This window comes from Solanum tuberosum, unplaced genomic scaffold, assembly GCF_000226075.1.
Source record: "Solanum tuberosum cultivar DM 1-3 516 R44 unplaced genomic scaffold, SolTub_3.0 scf00101, whole genome shotgun sequence".
Classification (NCBI taxonomy): domain Eukaryota; kingdom Viridiplantae; phylum Streptophyta; class Magnoliopsida; order Solanales; family Solanaceae; genus Solanum; species Solanum tuberosum.
Window position 1 is genome coordinate 1,369,729 of NW_006239029.1, and position 23,790 is coordinate 1,393,518.

The window sequence follows — 23,790 nt, forward strand, 5'->3', positions numbered from 1 at the left end:
AAAAATTCTGGTCAAATTAGGAGAACTTGAGTGTTTTCCCCCCCTCTTTAAAACTGTTATTTTGCCATTTGAGATATTATGTTATGTAAAACTTACAAAGACGAGTCAAAGATTTAAAGTTTATGAGTTTTGAATTTGCTATCGAATAGAATAAATCGTTTCAATTACCGAGTTCGCAATTAGATATTTATTGAATGAATTTTCGCAAAATCGTTTGAATTCGTAACTAATATTGTAGGTCTGATGTTGACAGACAATATGTATATTTTTAATTTACCGTAAGATTTGAGCGAAAACTATTAGCTTAAAACATGTAAGTCCTTGAGTTGACTTATAGCAAAATGAAACTCTTCATAGCTAAATGATATTTATAAAGTAAAAAAAGCATTAAATTGTATTAATGGTAGAAAAAGTTATTTATACGTTCGGTATACAATAATATACCCAGTGTTATTCCACAAGTTTGGTATATAATTTAAATAGGTGAGATTAAGATAAGAAAAGAGAAAATATTTGACTAAATGGAGATTAATCTAACTTAGTTGACTTCTGTGAGAAAGGTTATGTTCCACTTTGAGTTATTTTTCTTTTATAATCATTAAGGTAATAAAGTTAATTAGTTGGGAAAACACCCACTAAACACATCCTACATAGTGTACTTCTACTTAACTTTTAAGTATCTTAGCAATAAACATGGTAGACCAAAGGTACAACTGTTCAGACACACAGTACAATAGTCACGATGCTCGTTTTTCGCAGTGCTAATATCACCATCACTACGTATTATAAAAATAATCATACAAACTTGTGTTTTATTTATTGATCTCATGTAAAACTGATCGTATAACTAAAAGAACATCGGTTTACTTTTACTTGTCATGAATTAATTCCATTATCAACTCGTTAAGTCATGCACCATGCACCAGCAAGGGTTGTAGTGGGATAGATAGAATCCTTTCATTCTTAGTCAGAGATTTCGAGTTTGAATATTGAGTATCAAAAAATCCTGTTAGACAGCGATTTATGAAGCACAAATTTGGATTAGTCGGAGTCTGAATGGGAGTACGAGACACCGGATGAAGAACAAAAAAAAAATAAAAAAATTTAAAAATAGTCTGAAAGTCAAGTAGGATAAAAGGTTAAAGGCTGAATAATCCATCACTATCTTTGGTCATTACAGACAAAGGTTTCTAATGCTTTGAAAAGCCAGAAAGAACATCTGCTGATCTCATAACATACAGCTATTGGAAAAGCAAATTAGTCACCACTTGCACAACCTTGACATCCACAATGTACACACTCTATTACAGAAGCTTCCCTAAGGTGTTTGGGGACACGACATGCACAAGTAGTCGCAAAGTTGTGATCCCGGGGCTGTATGCAGTGCAAGCAGCAGAGACGCTCGTATCCAGGCTGCAAGTTGAGTCCCAGGAAAAAGGAAAGAGTTAAATGTGAGTGACCAAATACAAAGGCCGGTAAGATGGCTTTTAATGCCTGTAAATAAGCTGTAAGCCTGAAAACGTTTGTTTACCATCTCAGCGAGAAAATATCTGATGGGTGATAAGAAGCAAAGGGTCAAAAATGCAGTTCAATAGAAGAGTGCAGGTATTTTTAAAAACTTATGTCTCACTCTTCAAGAAAAAGAAGAAGAATCATTTTCCTGGAATGCCTATGAATATGTATCCAGAGGCAAAACAATGCTAAATCTTGGTAAGCTTCAAGTTTCTGAAATAAAATAAGCCTTTCGTATCCAGAGGCAAAACAATGCTAAATCTTGGTAAGCTTCAAGTTTCTGAAATAAAATAAGCCTTTCGTATCCAGAGGCAAAACAATGCTAAATCTTGGTAAGCTTCAAGTTTCTGAAATAAAATAAGCCTTTCGTATCCAGAGGCAAAACAATGCTAAATCTTGGTAAGCTTCAAGTTTCTGAAATAAAATAAGCCTTTCGTATCCAGAGGCAAAACAATGCTAAATCTTGGTAAGCTTCAAGTTTCTGAAATAAAATAAGCCTTTCTCTTGTGATGGGCTAATTGTCAAAAAGAACTAAAAAGATGAAGGGGTTTTGTACGCATCCCATAGAAGTAAAGAGAGAATTGTAGCTATCACAAATTTTCATCCTTTTTACTTCTTTTTTCACTTTGACTTTAGATGAGCAGGAGGCTGGGCGGTTAACTAGAACAGACAGATTTTATAAGTTCTAAAGGAAGTTGCCTTCAATTACCTTTTTCCACTTTGCAATCAGGTTGCGATCTGCATAACCTTGTTCCAAACAGAATTCGTACAGCTCTTTAGATATTTCATTCCTTCCATAGTAAAGGTCATATACATATCTGCTCCTCTGATGTGCAACCTTGAATATGGGCCAGAGTGCTTCACACTTTCTTTTACCATCATTAGAGTCATTGCCAGCTACCAAAACCCAAAAAACCAGAAGTTAATGGTCTGGAAATTTCAATCACAAACATAGACAATGAGATTGCTGAATTCCACGTAGCATCAAATTGCTTACCTTCTCTCATTTTAGCATCCAGTTCAGCTAAGGTAGGCTCAATCAGCTCCCAACCCTCAGGGTATTTTATACGGTTTGTCTTAACTCTAGGCATTTTTCAGCTGCAAATAAAAAAATGAAGAGACTTACTTCATCTGTAAGACAACATGAAGAGAAAAGTAGCAACACCCCTACAATTTATATACCAACAACATAAAAAGCATTTTTTATAGGTAAATTAAGTTTCTTTATCGTCAATAAGCAGCACCAAGAAGGTGCTACGTCAGTACGAAATGAGTGAAGAATCATTCCCTGTAAGAGTGCAGGGGAGTCTATGACTTCCACCATATTGACAGAATCATCTATTACTACAAAAGTACTAAAGAATTTGAAAGTTCCCAGTAAGGATAAGGTTTTATCCTGAAACATCTCTGCTTCCTTCCATTCCGGACTGCCCAAAACATAGACAAAGAAATCATATTCCAAAGCATTCTCTGTCTCTTCTTAAATCTCTACCCCCTACCCCACCCCACCCAAAGCTGCTTAGTACATCCACGCTTCATCCATATAGTCCCAAAACCATCCCCAAGCTGCTTAACGCATCCACACTTCACCCGAACCCTATTTGTTTTTTTCATTTAACCAAGTAAGGATTTATCTTATTCACATCAATAGGTATTCCATTGAGACAGCCTCTCTCTGCAGTAAAAAGCATCTATCGCACAGACTAATCCCTCACTTTTGGCAAGTTGTCCTGTCTTAGACATTCCTCATTTTTTTTTGAAATTGATGTCTTAGACATTCCTCGTGTAAGGCAATTTATTCAAAACAGAAACTTTAGCCAGCAGCATTTGCTTTCCAAATCATTTTCCATGGCAAATGGCCAATATCCCAGCATACTCTGCTTAAAACCATTCATAAAAAGCCTTAACTGAGAGATTTTCATCCTTCATGCTGGCATTGGATGTGGTACTCTTGAGTAGGATCCTGTCCGGTCTGAAAATCAGACAGCTAACAGTTTCCATATTTCGATCCTCCAGATTTCTTCTATACTATAAGTTCCAGTATCATCATTCAGGCAGTCGGTCAAGGGGTAAGATAACCTCACACCTTCCTCGATCTGCAGTTATCCAGCGCGTTATCCTAATCCTATCAAAATCGTATCTTTTACCACATGCAGCTTCAGTTGATTACTTCTGAAAACTCATCATAGGTTCCTACTCTATTGCATACAGCCACCATGACAAGCATGTCGAGCTTTGTATCTAATGTCTATCCCCATCATATTTTTCTTTTACCAACTCCTTCCATAGCTCTTCCTTTTCTGCAGAACTACCACAGCCATTTGGAAAAAAGGTTCGTATTATGAAGCCTTAGGTTCTTCACTACTAATCCTCCACTAGTTTTGTTTTTGTCAACTGTCAGCGTGGACCATTTGATCAAATATACCTTCTTTCTTTCACAGCATCCCTTTACATCTCAAGCAGTCCAGTTGTTTCCCAACTTTGGTAAGAATTTGAATAGCCGAAATATCTAATACACTATTTATCAATGTCACCCTTCCTCCAAAAGAAAGATACTACTTCTTTCAAGGTTCTAGTTCCACACCATTTGATAACATCCGGCCAATCTGGCGGGCCACTATAGTCCCCATTCCCCTATATGTGTACTTGCCAGCTCATCTACTAAATTTCTAGCAATCACCAAAAATATGCTACTCTTGGTCAAGTTAATGTGATACCCAGCAATAGCAACAGCAGCTGGGGACATTATTATCTTAAATATTCGACTACCACTGCTTTAGCACCACACAAAGTGTGTGCATCATCTGCTAACAAGCAGGGAAATACTTCCACTATGTTTCTATTTACTTACCAATCCCAAAACCTTTTATCCACTCATATTTCACGGTCCTTATTATCACCAAGATGAGAGACCCCATCACCAATAGAAATAGAACAGGCATTTTGGCTATCATCTGCTAACAAGCAGGGAAGGATTATATCCTCTTAACTAAAGGCTAATTCGACTGAGATCTTTCAATTCAATTGTCCCTGTTCTTTGTTATTACAGCAATGAAGGCGGCACTAAACTTTCCCCTAATGTTCCCTTCAAAAAATTTCCAACATTCCCCGGCATCTCTGAAATAATGACGAAGGGCCTTATCATGAACATTGCTTATTACAACTGCCTTCACTTTCTCTACCAAAAATAGATTCTTTTTTTCTCCAAGGAATTTTGTAACATTATTTATACTCTGGTGTTAAGGATATCCGATCATCATCCTATCAATCTGGCTCCGCATGCTCCATTTTCCTACGATAGTCTCTCATAGAATTCTAAAGATCACTCTTATATCTCTTTTAAATCTTCCACAGTTTCCTCAATAATCTCCTGTCTGTCTATATTTCTATACCTACTATGAGCATTGACCATTTCATGTAAAAACTAGACTATGCAAACAGAGCTAAAAACAAAATTTTCAGTTCTATAAAAACAGTGGATTTTTTCAGAATTGCAACAACCATAGGGGTATCAAGTTGTTAAGCCACACTATGAAGGTTTGAGAGAGGGTGGTGGAGATGAGGGTGAGGAGGAATGTGTCTATTTCCGAGAATCAGTTCGATTTCATGCCATCCATCTACTTCACACGGTAGGGATAAGGTCTGCGTACACATTATCCTCCCCAAACCCCACTTGTGGAATTACAATTACACTGGGTTGGCATGATGTTATTGTTGTTATTAAAATAGTTGAATCCCCTAGTCATAAGATAATTTTATTAAGGTGAAAAAAGAGTTCAATAATCGCTACTACTTTTGAATCCTATTGTATAAATTCCTAGTTCCACCACTATCCATGTTCAATTAAGTTTTGTTCCACATCACCACGAAAATTATAACAACAACAACATACCCAGTGGAGTCCGACAAGGTAGAGTGTACGCCGACCTTGAGGTAGAGAGGTTGTTTCCAATAGACTCTCGTCCACAAGAGATATTATAAACTAGCATATTCAATATAATCTCACAAGTAGAGACTGTGAAGGGCAAAATATACGCAAACCTTACTACTATGTTTACGAGTTAGAGAGGTTGTTTCCTATAGATAACCGGTTCAATGAAGCATAATTACAAGGATCATCATTGAAATTATCATTGCACAAAAATCCACAAAAAGAATCATAATCGAGTAACCGAAACATTCTTGTGCACATAGAAGATGTTCAAAAGTAGAGAAGGTGTTTACTTACCTTCGGTTATGAACGGAAGTATCTCCGATCGCCGTTTCCGGCAAGCTACTGCTACAACTGCGGGAAGTATGCTTCTCCGTTTTCTGTGTTCGGCGACGAAAGAGAAAATATAGGAACAAATTACATATATATCCCCTTAACTTGTCATAATTGTAGAATACTCCCTATTTTTTATTATAACAGACAATTGAGTACCTGATCTTTTTTCTTTACCTTTTGGGATCCCCAAAGAAAAAAAAGGTTACCAACTAATTTAAAATTACAGGGTAAAGTGTAAACTTGAGAAATGAAAAAAAATAATGAATTCAATAATAATAAAGAGTGGAATATTCACAAATCTTACACTAATCTTTATAAATTAATGAAGTTGTTTTCGATATTTGTTAAAACCGTTAATTAATTACTTATTAATAGTGACAAGCTGAAATTAATTCTCATTCTCAATTGATCAAACTAATCCAATTTCCAAACGTTAATCTAAAAACTCATGAGTTTGTTTATAGAAAGTTGTAAACACCAACATTTTTAACGTTTACTTTCACCATCAAAGAATGTGATGTAATGAATAAGACTGCTTTCTTTCTTAATTAGAGATGTCGATTTGGAGTCCTGAATATGAAATAAGAAATTGATAGAGTGTTTCCCCTCATGGTCCCTCGCACCAAATTTTTGACAAGACCCTTTCTCCGAATGGGCCTTACACAATACAAACACAAATTAAACAAGTTTGAGAAAATTTCATAAATAGAAAACATAATAAGACTATATAGTTATAGTTTTGATAATTGTGCTCCATAGCTATAGTTTCGTTTGTTATAGAGATTGCAGTTTGTATATTTCACTTGTGAATATACAAATAGGGTAAGTATATACAAATTCTGTATTTATACATTAAGGAAATTTTCAAAATTCCGTTTGTATATTTCGTTTGCCAATATACAAACATGGTAATTTATTATGATTTACTTATAAATCGTAGATAAATAGCTATGGTAAGCATATACAAAATTATGGTTCAAATTATACAAATCAAGCAAATAACAAAAATTGAGAAAACTGAACCACAAATTACAATTTTTTTAAACTGTAGCTATGTTATTTTGCATAATTTTCCCAACAAGTTTTATTGTAAATAATGAATATCTACTTCAAATATCATGTGAGATTATTTTATATTATACCTAATAATAAATATAATTTAACTCAAAAATTATTCTATTTTATATTTTTTAAATAGAAATATTAGTTAGTTTCGAGATTATTTTAGTCCCACAATGTCTAATTGAGTGGCAGTAAAATAGGAAGTAACAATCTTGAAGCCTCAACTCAACAAATTGATTTCCCTTTGCGTCTATTTTTCTCTCTGACTTGTTGCTTTTCATCGAATTTCTCTCTAACTTTCCAAGTAAGTTCATTTCTCTATTTGAATTTGATTTTTTCATTGACCCTTTATTGTTCTTTGATTCAATTCTTTGTTGATTGATTGATTGATTGATTAGATCTTGTTTTCTTCATTTTGTTTGTGTGGCTTGTTTTGGTTGATGGGTTTTTTGATTGATATGATAGATGGGATCTTGTGGTTTTTGATTTCGTTTTGGATTTGATGTTTACCATGATTCTGTCCAGTTTGTGCGTATCTCAATTAATTTCAGGGGTAGCCACTACCTACTATAGCTGCTACCTATAGTGGCAGATTCATGATTTTCAATCATGGGTTTGAAAAATAAAAATGTAAAAAATAATGCAGTCCTTGACGTTGGGGTGCATTTTGAATAACTTAGATCGTTGAGCTAGCCTTTTGTATTTTATTTTAGGGGATTCACAATTTATATATGTACGTGAATATAGAAAATCTATCATGTATATACAAAGTAACTTTTTGACGAGGGGGGTTTGGGTGAATACCCTCTAGTTCCTCCCCCGGATACCTTGCACAAGTAGAGGTAGGTGATTCTGTCAATCAAGGCTTGAACAGATAGGAAGAAATCGCTTGAGACTTAATGTTTGCCAACCCAATTCATTGAACACTAGGTGTTACCCTTGGGTGCTATAATGTTGGTGTTTGATATTCAGGGATGTCTTAGTTCTTCGTTAACAATGACAATGGAAAAAAGGTTCCTTCATAGAAAGTTCTTTTTTTTGTGTGTGGGGGTTGGGGCTTTGACAGTGGAATATCTCGTTGGCTAGCTAAGTCACTCCAACAAGAGAATTCCTATCTGATTATCAATGCCAATGAAGGGAAATTGTATTTCTTTTTCTGTTAGCAACTAGCAAGTGATTTGCACTGCCACTTGATGCCTAAAAGCACATGTTAATGGAGCTAAATTGGCTCAAGGATTAGATATTTTGGACATGGTAGTGGAAGACGTCAAGCTTCATTTATATGAAGTATGTCTATGATGTATGTGTGGCTGTTGGAGCTCCTGAGGATCTTACATTTGTTAGAGATGATAATTGGACCTGTAGGGTTTTTTATAAGAATTGGACACGTAGTGTGCTCGAAATGCTTACAGTTCTAATGCCTGTTATATTGAAACCATGTGCTACGAGAAATGCTGGTGAACACAGATCTGAAATCATCTGAGTGTCTTGATAAAAGCCGTTTCCTTTTACATTCTCCTTCTACATTTCCCCTTTTTCTTTATCAAGAAAAATAAATGCTGCTTAACATTATCTTTCGGCAGTTATCAGCATGTAAAATATTATAAGGCACTCTAATTGTTGGCCTAAATATTATCAGCAAGCTTGGTAATAATGTCGGTATACTGGATATTTGTGAGACATGTTTCAAGATGTAGGATGTATCCATTTTTTAATGTTGTAATTTTTCTTGCTTGATCTATTGATACTTGAACGTATTTGATGCAAAGATGGAGCTTACAATAGTCTATAGAGCCTAAACTTGTGTGCAAATTGCACCCAAATCGGTCTATCTTTGTGTGAAGTTATGGTTAGCTTATTCTATCTATGTTTGTTTCTCTTCTTTCTTTTGAATGGTCTTTTTAATCTCTGAACGTGTTGTACTGGACAAGCATTACCTTCATGACATTTCTTAATACGACAACTTTTTAACCATAAAAGGAAAAGCGGGTGGGGGTGGGGGAAGAAGAGTCAGACTATCATTGTTTCTCAGTATACTGTTGAATTTTTATTTATTTTTTGGTAATATCCATCCGGACCATCCCGATTAGCATTATTAATATGGAAGGTCTTTTACTAGTACCTTCTAACAATAGGCATATGGTTCATTTTCTACTTTCTGATTGATTGGTCGTAGTCTTGAGTCTTGGCCATCTTCTTTCCAAATATGTGCTTGATTGACATCTTGCTTGCATTAATTAGTCTTGAGTCTTTGCCATCTTCTTTCTGGATTTGTGTTCGATTGACATCTTTCTTGCATTAGAGGAACACTTGCTTTTCACTTCTTTATTTCCCTCTCTCCTTGTGTGCCACAAAAGTGATGAAAGATCAACGTATGTCTCTGAATTGGTAAATAAGACAAGGAAATCACACAGATTACACTTCTAACAAAGCGAAAAGGATGCATGCTAAAGAACATCTTCTATGCTTATTTACCATCATAGTGAGATTCTGCGTTGACGAGTTAATGAATTATGCAGGATGTCAGAAACACCCTTCTATCCCCGAGAAAAGCTTGCTGCGAAACAAAAGTATTTCCAGAGTGTTCACAAGTATACACACCTGAAAGGTCCCGTAGACAAGATTACCTCAGTTGCCATTCCACTTGCTTTGGCAACTACAGCTACCTTCATGATTGTAAGTTTCTATCATATTAAATCGTCCGAGTCAGTTCTTTGTTTCCTAGAATCAACTATAATCCGTTCTTGGATGATGTTTCAGGCCAGGGGGATCTACAATATGTCTCATGGCATTGGCAAGAAGCAATAAAATGCTGACTTCTGCGCGATCATTCCTAGGAAACTCGAGCACAAAAGAGATTTTTTGAGTTATTCACATTGAAATTTTTGATGTTCTGAAGCTAATAATTGGTTAGATGCAGCAGACAATGCAGCCTGCACATTGAAAAGTTTGATGTTCTAAAGCTAATAATCAGTTTTTTTTCCATCTATTAACTGCCACAATTTGAGACTTTGCTCTAATTTTTGATGAAATGTTACTGTTTAACAATGAAAACAGAGTGGAACTATGTTCCCCCTCTTTGTCAAAACTTGTTTGAGGGTCTACTGTTTTCGATAGATTGTCGACTCAAGATAAGCATACAAGAAAATAAGTACAGGAAGGAAATACAGTAGTAAAGGTGACATGTTAAAATAAAGGAGAAAGAGAACAATAACGACAACAAATAATACAATAATAAAAATAAAGGAAATATGTAATAACAATACTAGATAATAAGATAGTAGAATAGTAATGATAGCAATATTGATATTAGAAATTGGACGATACTCAATTTAAGGTCATGTCCTCAGCAAGTTGCATGTATGTCATCTCCTATCTAATCACCGCTCCCATGTATTTGTTTGGCCTACTTCTACCTTTTCTCATATCCACCATAACCAACCTCGGTAAACAAACATGTACTTCAAAATATTTCTAAGTATTTAATTAGTCAATTATTGATCAAACAATAATTCACTTTTATTTGTTGACTTTATTAAAACTATCAATTCTCATTTTTACTTGTCCACTTAAGCATATAAAAACTATCATTTCCTTTTTTGCCCTTAACATTTTCTATAATTCTAAATTATTTTCCAACTACTTGATGTAATATACAATTCATTTTATTATTGTTTAATGGATGTAATATGCAAATCTTTATTGGTCAAATATATAATCAATTTATTATTGAGATAAGAATTAAAAACACATTTATCTATTATTTTTTACGAAAAGAACACTAATAGTTAAAGAATAAAATTCGAAAAAGAATAATTGAGGGCATTTTTGACCATTAAATCTTAGTATTTTTTTTTTTCGGAATTACAAAGATATACATGTAAGTCCACGAAGTTGTCCATTGTTTCATTTCACAGCAAATCGCCGACGGCAAGCCGGGAAAGCTCTCCCGCCGGCGAAGTTCCGTAAACTACTCCGGTAGTCTCTTCTCTGCATAGCTATTCCCTCTACAATGAGGTCCAAGGACAAAATCTCCTACTTCTACGACGGTAAGAGTTTTCTCTTTTTCTCCTTTTTCACTTCACACTAGAGAAATCACAAACCCTAGGTGCTTTTCATTCTATATGCGAGTGTTCATTTTGTTTATGTAAGCTGATTTTTTGTTACAGGTGATGTTGGAAGCGTATACTTTGGTCCGAATCATCCAATGAAGCCGCACAGGTTGTGTATGACTCATCATCTGGTTCTAGCATATGGACTTCACAGCAAGATGGAAGTTTATGTTTGTTACTCTTTCCTTTTCTCTTTTGTGTTTGTGAAGTTTTCTGTTTTTTATGAGTTAATTGTGAAACACACACCGAAAAATATCTATTTTTCGAGTTTCATACCTGAGTTATGAGGTACGGCCTAATAGTGTCCTGTTTTTTCAAGTTTCATACTTGAATTATGAGGTGTGTGAGTTTCCTACGAGAATTATCGCCAACTATTTATCTAAACACAACTTAGCTATCAGCTGTCCCTTTTCGTACCTGAAATATCACTATCAATCGGGTGTGTTTTGGGAACAATTACTAGTTGAGGTACTAATGATAAATAGTTGGTGATAGTTCAAATATGAAACTCGGAAAAACAAGATATTTTAAGTGTGTTTTTGACCCTTCACTCTTTTTCTTTTACTTTGCTTTTTTTGGTTTACCTTTTTTGATTGAACTGTGTAGAGGCCTCACAAAGCATATCCAGTGGAGCTAGCGCAGTTTCATTCTGCTGATTATGTAGAATTCTTGAACAGAATAACCCCAGAAACTCAGAACTTGTTCCCTAGTGAAATGGCAAGATGTAAGTGTTGAACTTTGTCTTATTTTATCTCTTTTCCTTTGAAATATCATCTTTGAGCTGCATACTTATTCATATGAATCTAGCTTGTACTAGTACATGTCATCTTCAATAAACAAGCATGCCACCACCACCAACAGCTACACCTAAATCTGAAGCTAGTTAAATACTCAGTATTCATGTTACTCCACTTAGACTTGTCTCAATGAATATTGAAAAATTAGGTTCTCTAGTAGAGAATGTACGAACATGATTAGATCACCTATATGAATGTTTTCATGTGCTCTATTTTAACTGTCTTAATGGATTTCTAGAGATTGAAAAGGGGGGGGGAGCATATAGAACAACAATTACCTCCAAACCCAACTACTTCTAATTGGTAAATAAGTTTCATTGTTTGCAGCACTAAGAGAGTTCTACATATTACAATTACAACAATGTACAAAAGCAGTCCCTTCTACTTATTCTGGTACCTAATGAACTATATCAGTTTGCCAACATCACATATGTATTCTGAGTTACACCAAGTCACCATCACATTTCGTACCGTCTCTAGTTTCACTCCTTCCTATTTTTTTGTCTCTGTGTTGGTTGTTTGGTCTTTTTCCGACTTTTTTTGTATGATGAATAGGTGTAGTTAACAACTCACTATAAGATCAAAATGGAAACTAATTTCGATATCATATATTTTCCAAAGAGTATGCTTTTTGGCATCACGTCTTTTTAGATGATTTGTTTGGATAATGTGATGTTGAACTATTGCTTATCTGTTTACTTATCAGATAATCTTGGAGAAGATTGCCCTGTATTTGACAACTTATTCGAGTTTTGTCAAATATATGCTGGTGGAACAATAGGTAAAATCGGCCTTGTTAACATGCTATTACTGTTGAAGTCTCAAATTCACTTGCTAACAAAGATTTAGTGGCAGATGCTGCACGTAGATTGAATAATAAGCTTTGTGATATTGCAATAAATTGGGCTGGTGGATTGCATCATGCCAAGAAGTGTGCGGCTTCAGGATTTTGCTATATCAATGACCTAGTTCTGGGGATATTGGAGCTTCTAAAGTATCATCCGCGGGTGCTCTATATTGATATTGATGTGCATCACGGTGATGGTGTAGAAGAGGCCTTTTATTTTACTGACAGGTGGAATTATTTTCTGTAGTTTTTCTCCAATTTTTCGTTTTTCCTTCTCTGTTTTTCTTTCTCTAATATCAAACCTGAGGATAAATCTTAAATCAATATGAAGGCTTAAAGTAGTAGCTATTGAGTCTAGAGTGAGACTCCGAGAACCTGGATGATCGACTTTGCCAGTAAGAAATATGTATTGAAGTTCTTTGTAATACTGAAGATGGGACCTCTCAGAAGCATCTTGTATTACCCTCATATAATCTGTGTCGCATAGGAATAATTAAAGTGTCACATGTTCACTTGATTATTAAATTGCTAGTTTATTCAGTAGCTGTGAGTATGAAGCTTCCACCCTGGCACCAGTTGAATACTTTAATTTTTCAAAAAAATTGGCTTCTAACCAGTTGATTTGTTTGCGTACTGCATAGTTGGAACATTTTTGTCTGATATGATTGTTGCTGCTACTATGTTCTATAGCTTTGACATTTTTGTCAAATGCTATATATTCATTAGCATTTTAGTAAGTGCATTCATGCTCTGATAGGTGCTTGTTAAAGCCTTATATAAATCTTTTTGGTGTAGAAAGTGCACGTTTCCTTGTGATGTGTTTTAACTGGGGAATGGGATAAATATTTACCAAAATTGGTGCAGTCCAAAATATTATTAGACAGTGGCTGGAATTTTAAGTTTCTAATATTAGATCTTTTTGCAGGGTTATGACCGTTAGTTTCCACAAGTATGGGGATAAGTTCTTTCCTGGAACTGGTGATATGAAGGTACTTCTATATTGACAGTTTATTCTTCTTTCTTTTTTTCTCTAGATTTTTCTTTTTACGTCGACAACCTAACATGAGCGAATTTCTTATGGGCTCACTTGAATTTCATCGACTTTTATGTGCTACTTATTGTGAGAAATATATGGGAAAAATAATATTGAATTGTGTATCTAAATTGTTACATTGAGACCCTATTTATAGACAATGCATATACATTGAAATCCTTTTCTAACTAGGATTCCTATTCCTATTCCTCTTCCTATTCTAAGTAGGAATATATACATATTTCTATTCTAACACTCCCCCTCAAGCTGGTGCATACAAATCATATGTACCTAGCTTGTTACAGATGTAATTAATACGAAGACTTGTGAGGGACTTGGTGAAGATATCTGCAAGTTGATCATTTGACTTCACAAATTTCGTAACAATATCTCCTGAGAGTATCTTTTCTCTGACAAAGTGACAGTCAATCTCAATGTGCTTAGTCCTTTCATGAAACACTGGATTTGATGCGATATGAAGAGCTGCTTGATTGTCACACACAAGTTCCATCTGATCAATTTCGCCAAATTTTAGTTCTCCCAGCAACTGTTTGATCCAAACTAGCTCACAAGTTGCTGTCGCCATTGCTCGATATTCTGATTCTGCACTAGATCGAGCAACCACATTCTGTTTCTTACTCTTCCACGACACCAAATTACCTCCTACTAAAACACAATATCCGGATGTCGAACGTCTGTCAGAGGGTGATCCTGCCCAATCAGCGTCTGTATATCCAATGATATGCTCATGGCCTTGATCCTCAAAGAGTAGTCCTTTACCGGGAGCTGACTTTATATATCGCAGAATACGAACAACTGCTTCCCAATGACTATAATAACAAGATGTAAGAACTGCATCTCCCCAAAAACGCAGCGGAACATGGGATTCAAGGAGAAGAGTACGAGCAGTCTCAATAAGATGTCTATTTTTCCTTTCTGCTACACCGTTTTGTTGAGGGGTGTATGGACAAGTAGTCTGGTGAATAATGCCTTGGTAAGTCATAAACTCCTGAAATTGGGAGGATAAGTATTCTAAGGCATTATCACTACGAAAAGTACGAATAGAAACACCAAATTGATTTTGTATTTCAGCAAAGAAACTTTTGAATATAGAAAATAACTCAGAACGATCTTTCATTAAGAAAACCCAAGTACATCTTGAATAGTCATCAATGAAACTAACAAAATAACGAAATCCTAAAGTGGAATTGACTCTACTAGGACCCCAAATATCAGAATGAACTAATGAAAAAATAGACTCTGAACGACCCTCAGTACTACGTGAAAATGTAGCACGAGTGTGTTTCCCAAGTTGACACGACTCACAATCTAATTTGGATAAACTAGACAAACTAGGCACCATCTTTTGCAGTTTGGATAGACTCGGATGTCCCAAACGTTTGTGGATTAGATCTGGGGAATCTGTAACGGAGCATGCTTTCAAGGAATTTGAAGAGGCAAGGTAGTAAAGGCCTTGTGATTCATGTCCTGTTCCAATCGTCTGTCCCGTACTGCGGTCCTGCATGAGAAAAAAGTCATCAAAAAAGGTTATGCTACAATGTAGAGCCTTCGTCAAACGGCTAACAGATGCTAGATTAAAAGGAGAACCAGAGACATAAAGAACAGAGTCTAAGGTGACAGAAGATAGGGGTTTGGCTTTTCCAACCCCTTTTGGTTTTGTTTGAATCCCATTGGCTAAAGTAATAGCAGGAAGAGATTGTGAATAAACAATATCGGACAAAAGTGATTTATTACCGGAGATATGATCAGAAGCCCCTGAGTCCATGACCCATGATCCAAGAGTACTAGACTGTGACACACAAGCAAAAGAATTACCCGCAACAGAAACATCAGGTTGTGCAACCGAAACTACTTGTGGAGACGTTTGTTTATTTGCACGATACCGAAGGAACTCATCATATTCTGTCTGAGCAATATGAGCATTATTGGATGGTTGATTAGGTTGAGCACCATATGTCTGTTTACTTGCGCGATTTCGAAGGAACTCATTATATTCCTTAAGAACAATAGGATCATAACTGGGTGGTGGACCATGTAAAATATAACATATATCACGAGTGTGTCCAGGTTTATTACAATGACTACACTTGGATCGAGGTTTCCCAAAACGCCCTCCCCCTCGCCGATTCTCCATAGACTGGTATGTACGCTTTTCTGTTGTTTGAGATGCGAGAATTGAGGAGTCAACAATGGATGATGAAACTTCTTTGTGACTGGGAGGTGCAGCAAGACGAAGCAGACGAGAGAATAATTCATCAATTGAGGGAACTGTAGGACTGCTAGAATCTGGTCACGCACAGAGTTATGGTCAGTAGGAAGTCCAGCAAGTGTAAGAACTAGAAACAATGTCTGCCTTTGCTCTTGTTGCTTTTCCACATTTGTAGTGATAGGCATCAACGCTTCAAATTCCTCCATGACTGCCTGTACTTGTCCCAAGTAAGTAGACATATCAGATTCTTGTTTCTTTAAGTTGGTCATCCGAGATATCACATCATAGAATCGAGCTATGTCATTAGTGTATAAAGCACGCGCCTTTTCCCAAACTAAATAACATGTCTGGAATGGGCGAAACAAGGACATCAACTTAGAATCAATAGAGCGCCAAAGGAGACTACATAATTGGGCATCCACTTTCTCCCATTGTGCTTTGGCCTTTGCACCTTCGTCACTAGACTTTGTCTTTTCATCTACAACGCAAGCATTGTTTGTTAAGTGATCTTGAACACCTTGACCCTTACACCACAACTCAACTGAAGAAGCCCAAGCTAGATAGTTTGAACTTCCCATTAATGGTTCTGAAGTGATTGTAAGGCTTGAACTTCCAATCCCCATATTTTTGGAGCCAAAAACATCACACCCGAAAGACATTTTTTCGAAATTTGACTTGAAAAGAGTAAGAAACTTCGCTGGAAACGCCGGAATCTACCCACAGTGGCCTAAAATTTGTGATTTCGCCGGGAACTTGCCGGAAACTGCCTGAAAATCACCGGAACCCTAATTCCGGTGATCGGATCTAGAGACAACTGAATGGGTTCTGGTCGGAAATACTGGGCGACCCCAACAGAAGAAAACAACTCGAAAAAAGATGACCGGAACAGTACTCACGCGCCGGCGCGTGAACAGATCTCGCCGGAAAACTTCCACCTCTGATCGGCGCGTGGGGGCGCGTGGGGGGTTGTTTTCCGGTGGAAATTCTTGGGGTTCGGTCGCCTGAGCTTCCCGAGCCTCGTGATGGTGTTGTCTTTCGCACAACACCTTCAGAACGAAAGATGACACAAATCAGTCCCAACCGTCGTCGCCGGAATTTGACACGGTGACTTGAAGTTTCTCACCAATGCTCTGATACCATGTGAGAAATATATGGGAAAAATAATATTGAATTGTGTATCTAAATTGTTACATTGAGACCCTATTTATAGACAATACATATACATTGAAATCCTTTTCTAACTAGGATTCCTATTCCTATTCTTCTTCCTATTCTAAGTAGGAATATATACATATTTCTATTCTAACACTTATTATTGTGATTGTACCTTATTCTACTATCCTCTTGGATATATAGAGATTAAGACCTAAGTAGCTTATTTATTCAATATAGAGGTGTAGGATCACTCCCTCCATACCCAACACGTGTTGCGGAGGTATTAGGTATGTAGTAGATTGGTCGAGCGTGCACGTTGGTTCCTACATCTTTGATATAAAAAAAAATTCTTCCATCCCGAAAGAGATTAACAAGTTTAGAGATTAAGACTTAGGAGAAGAATCTTTGAAATGTCAAAACTTGAAATAGCTAAAAGGATGTTATATCAAGCCCTTGGAGGTGGCTCGTAGTCAAAGAGTTGGAGTAACAACCTTGAGGACAAAGGTTCGAATCCCAACAATGGTGACAATAAATGATTTATTTCCATCTGCCTAAGCATTGATAGTTGTATTGGGGGAAGTTATCAGGTATTCGATAGATGTCAAAGTGCGTAGGACATCAATGTTATAAAGTAAAATATGTCATATCAAAAAAAAATTAAAAATATAACATGCTTAGTGTGTGTGTAGATTTTGATATCTTGTGTTTTCCTTCAAGAATAGAAGGTGAAATAATTTGTTGCCAAAGAAGTAAGTGGCAAACAGAGTAGTTGCTTCAAAATATAGGGAAAAGGCTCATAAATACCCCTCTTCCACCTTTGGATTTAAAAATACCGTTAAGGTTTAGTGGCAAACAGAGTAGTTGCTTCAAAATATAGGGAAAAGGCTCATAAATACCCCTCTTCCACCTTTGGGTCTAAAAATACCGTTAAGGTTTATTTTTGGGCTCAAACATACCCTTCAACCTAACAGAAATATCAACTTTAACTCTTTAAAAATCCACGTGTCATTTTCTAATTGGTGCCACATTTTGATTCACAAATAATTATAACCCACTCAATTTTTAAAATCCAAACCCATGACTAACCCGTTCTCACCCACAAAATTAAGCATACATTCTTTTTCTCCTCTTTTTTTCGGTCATTATTTTCTTCAGATCATTGCTTTCCTTGCTGGTAGCATCCAAACATATATTAGATTTCATATAGAATTTCAGTAACCAAATTCGAAAAATTGAAAAACTATTAAGTTTCTTGGCAAAAAAATCAATTTAGAACAAAATGGGGACATTGGCAAAATCTACGTCCAGCATTTATAGAAGTTTTGGCCATAAATTGTTCATCAATCACATTTATGTGACTGTTGAGCTTTGAGAATTTATAGAACTTTTGGGCATTCTAGCCCAAAGAACAAACTTTATGCAGCGATTTTGCTAAACAAATTTGGAAGAAATAAGAAGACCAAGAATAAGTACGAAACTATGAATGCAATGGAGATTTCTTTAGGACTTTGAAAAGCAGAAGTTTATGTGTAGGGGGTGATTGTTGTATTGGATAATTTTAAGAAACAAAAACAATAAAAGGAAGAGGAAGAAGAACTTACGAGTGGAAGAACCTAGATACATAGATTTGGGAGGAGAAAAAGAATGTATGTTTTATTTTTTGGGTGAAAACGGTCGGTCATGGGTTTAGATTTTAAAATTTGGGCGTATTTTAATTATTGTGAATTAAAATATGGCACCAATTACAAAATGACACTTGGCTTTTAAAGAGTTAAAAGTTAATATTTCTGTTAGGTTGAGGGGTATGTTTGAGCCCAAAAATAAACCTTAAGGGTATTTTTAGACCCAAAGGTGGAAGAGGGGTATTTATTAGCCTTTTCTCATAGGTTAGGGGTATTTATGAGCCTTTTCCCTAAAATATAAGGTAGCTTGTCATTTGAATCTAATATCAAGGCAAAGAATTTGAAAAAGCTATTCAAATTTCTGAAAACTCAGCCATTTAGGAAATGAGTCAAAAAAAATATGAGAATTGAAAAGAAAATTAGGTCGTGTGTGTGTTTGTACATTATTGGTTGTCCTCTTGGATGTAAAGTAATTATTGATATCTTTAGTACTAATCCAAGTTTTGAAAGGGAGAAAACATTGATACTTCTCAAGAATCAAGATATGCAGCTTTGTGTACATCTTGTATGCAAGATCTTTTGCCTCATTAAGGAGTCGTTTTGTTTAGAAGCAAGTTATGTATGGATTAGCAATGCAGGGATTGTAGTGTAAGGTAATACATGAATTAGTGGATGAGAAGAGGGGGGAGTAAAACACAGAAAAGATGGTGGAATTTAGTTTCATCTTGCATATGGTGGTCAATTTGGAAGGAAAGAAACAATAGGTGCTTTAAGAATATTACAAACCCAATAAGTTAAAGAAAACTGCATTAATACTCGATATTTTTGGTGTAAAGAAGAGGGTATATATGAAGTAGATCAGTTAGTAGATTTCCTAGGCTCTTTGTAATCATGACTACTTTGCCTTGGAATTTTTTGTTTGGTTGCCAGCATACCCTCATTGCCGATGAATACAACTTTACCATTCTCAAAAATAAATAAATACATGAATTACTGATACAAAGGATTGTAATATAGGTATTAGTAATGATAGTAATGAAGGATGGTAATGCAGGGTTTATAGTACAAAGATTGCCAGGTAGAGATTGTTTATTATCGAATGTTTAGGTTTTTGCATTAACATAATTATATAGTGTGTGTATATTAAATATGTTTTTATTTTTTAACAAAATAAATTTTGGTTACTTTGCTCATGAAGGGCTATTTTTTCCATTTAGTAGCTTTAATTCATGTATTGTTAATTTCCTTATATTCTTATTCCACATTTTATCCTGCATAAAATAATACATAGATCTGTGTGCAGAAGTTATATGGGTATTATTGTTTAGGAAAATCAAATAAGTAACCAAACAATGTATAGCTATTGCAGAGTTTATGAAAACAACAAAAACAAATAACTGAACTATGAATAACTTATACATTGTTTAATAAACGGGCCCTAATAACACTATTTATATTATCAAAACATTCTCAAGTTATGTAGCTTTTATGTCATCATTCATGCCAAACTTACCGTAATTATAAATTCCTTGGGTTGTGCACTGCTTTTTGGGTGGAATTCCACCCCCTTGTGCTATCATAAAGGGCTAAAGAAGGGAAGCTTAGAAAAATGGGGCTTTTGACCTACTTAGGTTTTACCGTTTAAGTATCTGTGCGATTCCAAATTCTTAAACCAATAACTAACATGAGTTTTCCTGAGAAAGCACATGTACGGCGTCATTTGTGGCAAAGATTTCAATAACTTGGAATCATTGTTGGCTTTTTATTTGCTACTCCCAGCCTAGGGAAAAATTGAAATACATTTGTACCGCAAGAGCATCTGAATTTCATGTTTGCTCTGGATAGTGTAAATTCATCCTCTAGGATGAAACTCCTACCCCTTGCATTTAGGGAAGGCCCCTCTTATGAACTCCTCTAGCTATGCTTACCGTGGTTTTATTCTGAAGGATACAGGGGAAAGAGATGGAAGATTCTATTCCATAAATGTGCCTCTCAAGGATGGAATAGATGACGGCAGTTTCACTAGACTCTTCAAAACAGTAAGTTTGTAAAGAAAGTTTCTATCATATTTGTTTTACTATGTTCTGATTATTTATTAAAGCATCTCACTTGCAACATGTCATTTCATAGATTATTTCAAAGGTTGTTGAAACATATTTACCTGGCGCAATAGTTCTGCAATGTGGGGCAGATTCGCTTGCTGGAGACCGTCTGGGCTGCTTCAACCTCTCCATTGATGGTGCTATTCTACTTGTATTTGGTTTCTTATTTTAAACACTTTCAGGATTGTGTTCAATCTCTAATATTCAGCTCTTTGGGAGATTGAATGCATTGGTTTGTCTTCTGGTGATTTTTAATCTCTCTCTCTCAATGAATGATTCTTACAGGACATGCTGAATGTGTAAGGTTTGTGAAGAAATTTAATTTGCCTCTGCTGGTGGGTGTTTCTCAATTCGAATTCCATTTCTGGTTCATAACAAGTTATCTGCATCTGTTTGACTGCATGAGACCTTTCACAGGTAACTGGAGGTGGGGGATACACAAAAGAGAATGTCGCCCGTTGTTGGGCTCTGGAAACCGGAGTTCTTTTAGACACAGAGCTTCCTAATGGTATGATGAGCAAGCTTTTATTTTTGTGCAATGCTTTCACACTGCCTCTTATGCTTGTTTCTGTAATGCCTCGAGACTGTCAGTGGCTTAGTCAGGATCCAAATGCATAAGGGAGATGACCCCTTAAGTGGTTATGCAGAACAGGATGGCACTGATATCCTTGGTTTAAGTTCTGGTTATTATTGTTCCAGTTGCTTTATGTTCAATATTAGGTAGGAGTTCATTTGGTCAGGTTCAAGATTTATGTGTAGGTATAAGTATGCAATTTAGAGAATTTCTGGTTTTAGAGAACCCGAGAACTTCTCTTTTGAACCTGAGAACTCTTAATTTGCCTTAAAAGACAAATTACTAATAAGCAGAGTAGTATTAGAATAGTTTGGATTCGGAGAGAACATTCGCAGCTTAAATTGGCTGTGAGCACGGGAATTAAATTACTGACAGAGTGCAGAGAAGAATTTTTATTTCCAGGTTGAGCTAGATGGTGAACTGATGTTCACTGTAGCGAATTTGATGTTGAAGGTTAATTTGGTGTATTATATTGTGAAACTCCATCTCCTTATTTGGATGCTAGTCATATAGCTGAGCCCAACCATTTTGGGGGATTGAGGGATAGTTCATTGGGATATTAATTGATTGAACATGATTGTAAGTATAGATCTGTTGCTTGATGTATTTGAGTGTTTGGTATCTGGCCCAGTTGCCTAAGTGCGACAGTTTTGTATTTACTCTTCCCTCTTCCATTTTGTAGTATGTAACTGCTCTTTTTTTGTTGTTGGTATTAAGATATTCTAAGTGGGTAACTAAATAGAAAATGTGTTAGTTTCAACCGTTCACGTTAATATTAGGTGATTTTGGTCGAAGGCATGGCTAGATAATAACTTTGCAAGGTTTATATGGAAGCTGAAGTTCTTGGAATTTGACTCCTCCTTTTGAACTTCTTGAGTTGTTTAAACAATCGATTTTAACTTGGAAAAAGAAATGATCAGCTATAATGTTATCTGAAATTTGCTTCATGGTTCACATTTTCTAGTAAGAAGTTCAAGTTATCTGCTTATATGATGTTATTTAAATGAGCTTAATGGTTTAATTTTTTAGAAATAATTTTATTTCACACAATTAATTTATAAATAATTGCAGAAATACCAGACAATGATTACATCAAATATTTTGCCCCTGATTATTCACTGAAGCTTCCTGGTGGACACATAGTAAGTTGAATCGTTTTGTTGCTTTGCTTTACCTACCTGCATGTCATAATCTTAGTCACTCAAGGTGTGGAGTCCTTTTCCTCAAAATTTTGTTGATATTTATAATGTTACATCCATAAGATGACCGATTGCTTAATCCAATGATGTCATGTTCCAATAAGCATTTTCAAATAAAAATGACAACAAATTGGCATCGTGATCTTGCTCTAATCACCTGTTTCATTGATTGAACAGGAGAACCTGAATAGCAAATCATACATTGGCACCATAAAAATGCAAGTGATGGAAAATCTCCGTTGCCTCCAGCATGCTCCGAGCGTACAGATGCAAGAGGTAAGTCAAGTGCATCTTTTGAGTTTTTTGTTGCCAGTAATCAAGAACACACATACAAGCTATATGTACATAATTGCATGATATGTTATATGTACTCGGATTGCTTAAGAACTGCACTTGTGATGCGCTTTGCCCCTTTAAGTGATTGCTTCTTTGACGCTTTATGTTGATTTTGAAAATACACAAGTATGTAAAATGCAGTTTCAGCTTTCTACACATGCTACAATCATTCAGTACATTTACCATTGTGAGATTCTTCTCCAATGCATAAAAAGAGCAACCTGCATTTTCAATGTGTCGTAATTGTCATTAGAAGTGCATTTAATGCATCTAGCCATGATTGTGATTGGTGCCTGAAGGTAAGGTATCTGGGGGAGATAGTGACTTGGGAGTCTGAAAATTTTCATATTTTTTTAGGTACCACCTGACTTTTTTATTCCTGATTTTGATGAAGATGAACAAAATCCAGATGAGCGTGTGAATCGTAAGTAGAAATCTGACTATAATAAGCACACAACATGCTCAAATGTGGAACTACAGTGATCTAACTCTGATTTTGCTTTCTTCCTGTTATCCTGTCTTGAATTCACAGAGCATACCCAAGATAAGCATATCCAACGTGACGATGAGTATTATGAAGGCGACCATGACAATGATAACCACACTGATGATGCCTAAATGCGGTCAATGTAGTTAGTTTTGTTGTAAATGTATATTCTCTTGGCTACTATAGAAAATGCAATGTACAACTAGTTTATTGCATTTAAATTCACCCCGAGGTAAAATACATTGGATGTGATGGGATTCTTACCGTAGAGTTGCAGCTTTAGTTTTGTTGGGTCTAGATCGTCAATGGAGGCATATGTTTTACCTCCATTTTAAAGGCTGTCTTGAACTTAGGTAAACTGTGTTTGGGGTGGCAAGTTGTGATCTGTGAATATAAACTACTTTTATGGCTTCATGGTCTGCAGTTTTTTCCATCTCTACTTAGCGCGGTTAATA

General features: G+C 35.8%; 3 protein-coding genes across 3 annotated transcripts; 2 read left to right on the forward strand and 1 right to left on the reverse strand.

Moving 5' to 3' along the window:
• Positions 1 to 1,111: 1,111 nt before the first annotated feature.
• Positions 1,112 to 5,850, reverse strand: LOC102595543 (protein BUD31 homolog 1-like). The gene is made up of 4 exons (XM_006349031.2): positions 5,741 to 5,850; positions 2,510 to 2,610; positions 2,222 to 2,409; positions 1,112 to 1,413 (listed from the first exon to the last, which is right to left on the reverse strand). Exons 2-4 carry the CDS (start codon positions 2,601 to 2,603, stop codon positions 1,258 to 1,260), a joined length of 438 nt encoding a protein of 145 aa, XP_006349093.1. The 5' UTR covers positions 2,604 to 2,610; positions 5,741 to 5,850; the 3' UTR covers positions 1,112 to 1,257.
• A 1,147-nt stretch (positions 5,851 to 6,997) lies between these two features.
• Positions 6,998 to 9,853, forward strand: LOC102595880 (uncharacterized). The gene is made up of 3 exons (XM_006349032.2): positions 6,998 to 7,145; positions 9,361 to 9,517; positions 9,602 to 9,853. The coding sequence occupies exons 2-3, from the start codon at positions 9,362 to 9,364 to the stop codon at positions 9,647 to 9,649; spliced, it is 204 nt and encodes a 67-aa protein (XP_006349094.1). The 5' UTR covers positions 6,998 to 7,145; position 9,361; the 3' UTR covers positions 9,650 to 9,853.
• Positions 9,854 to 10,722: 869 nt separating this feature from the next.
• Positions 10,723 to 23,768, forward strand: LOC102596222 (histone deacetylase 9). The gene is made up of 14 exons (XM_006349033.2): positions 10,723 to 10,890; positions 11,011 to 11,123; positions 11,560 to 11,677; positions 12,457 to 12,531; positions 12,606 to 12,825; positions 13,523 to 13,586; positions 20,584 to 20,676; positions 20,768 to 20,876; positions 21,025 to 21,074; positions 21,157 to 21,247; positions 22,385 to 22,455; positions 22,690 to 22,788; positions 23,206 to 23,272; positions 23,381 to 23,768. Exons 1-14 carry the CDS (start codon positions 10,854 to 10,856, stop codon positions 23,464 to 23,466), a joined length of 1,293 nt encoding a protein of 430 aa, XP_006349095.1. The 5' UTR covers positions 10,723 to 10,853; the 3' UTR covers positions 23,467 to 23,768.
• Positions 23,769 to 23,790: the final 22 nt, after the last annotated feature.

Coding starts and splice junctions, on each gene's coding strand:
- LOC102595543 (XM_006349031.2), bottom strand. CDS start 2,603: ATGCCTAGAGTTAAGACAAACCGTATAAAATACCCTGAGGGTTGGGAG. Junction 2,410..2,509: donor GGATGCTAAAATGAGAGAAG/GTAAGCAATTTG, acceptor GGGTTTTGGTAG/CTGGCAATGACTCTAATGAT. Junction 1,414..2,221: donor TGATTGCAAAGTGGAAAAAG/GTAATTGAAGGC, acceptor CTCAACTTGCAG/CCTGGATACGAGCGTCTCTG.
- LOC102595880 (XM_006349032.2), top strand. CDS start 9,362: ATGTCAGAAACACCCTTCTATCCCCGAGAAAAGCTTGCTGCGAAACAA. Junction 9,518..9,601: donor CTACAGCTACCTTCATGATT/GTAAGTTTCTAT, acceptor ATGATGTTTCAG/GCCAGGGGGATCTACAATAT.
- LOC102596222 (XM_006349033.2), top strand. CDS start 10,854: ATGAGGTCCAAGGACAAAATCTCCTACTTCTACGACG. Junction 12,532..12,605: donor ATATGCTGGTGGAACAATAG/GTAAAATCGGCC, acceptor ATTTAGTGGCAG/ATGCTGCACGTAGATTGAAT. Junction 20,677..20,767: donor TCACTAGACTCTTCAAAACA/GTAAGTTTGTAA, acceptor GTCATTTCATAG/ATTATTTCAAAGGTTGTTGA.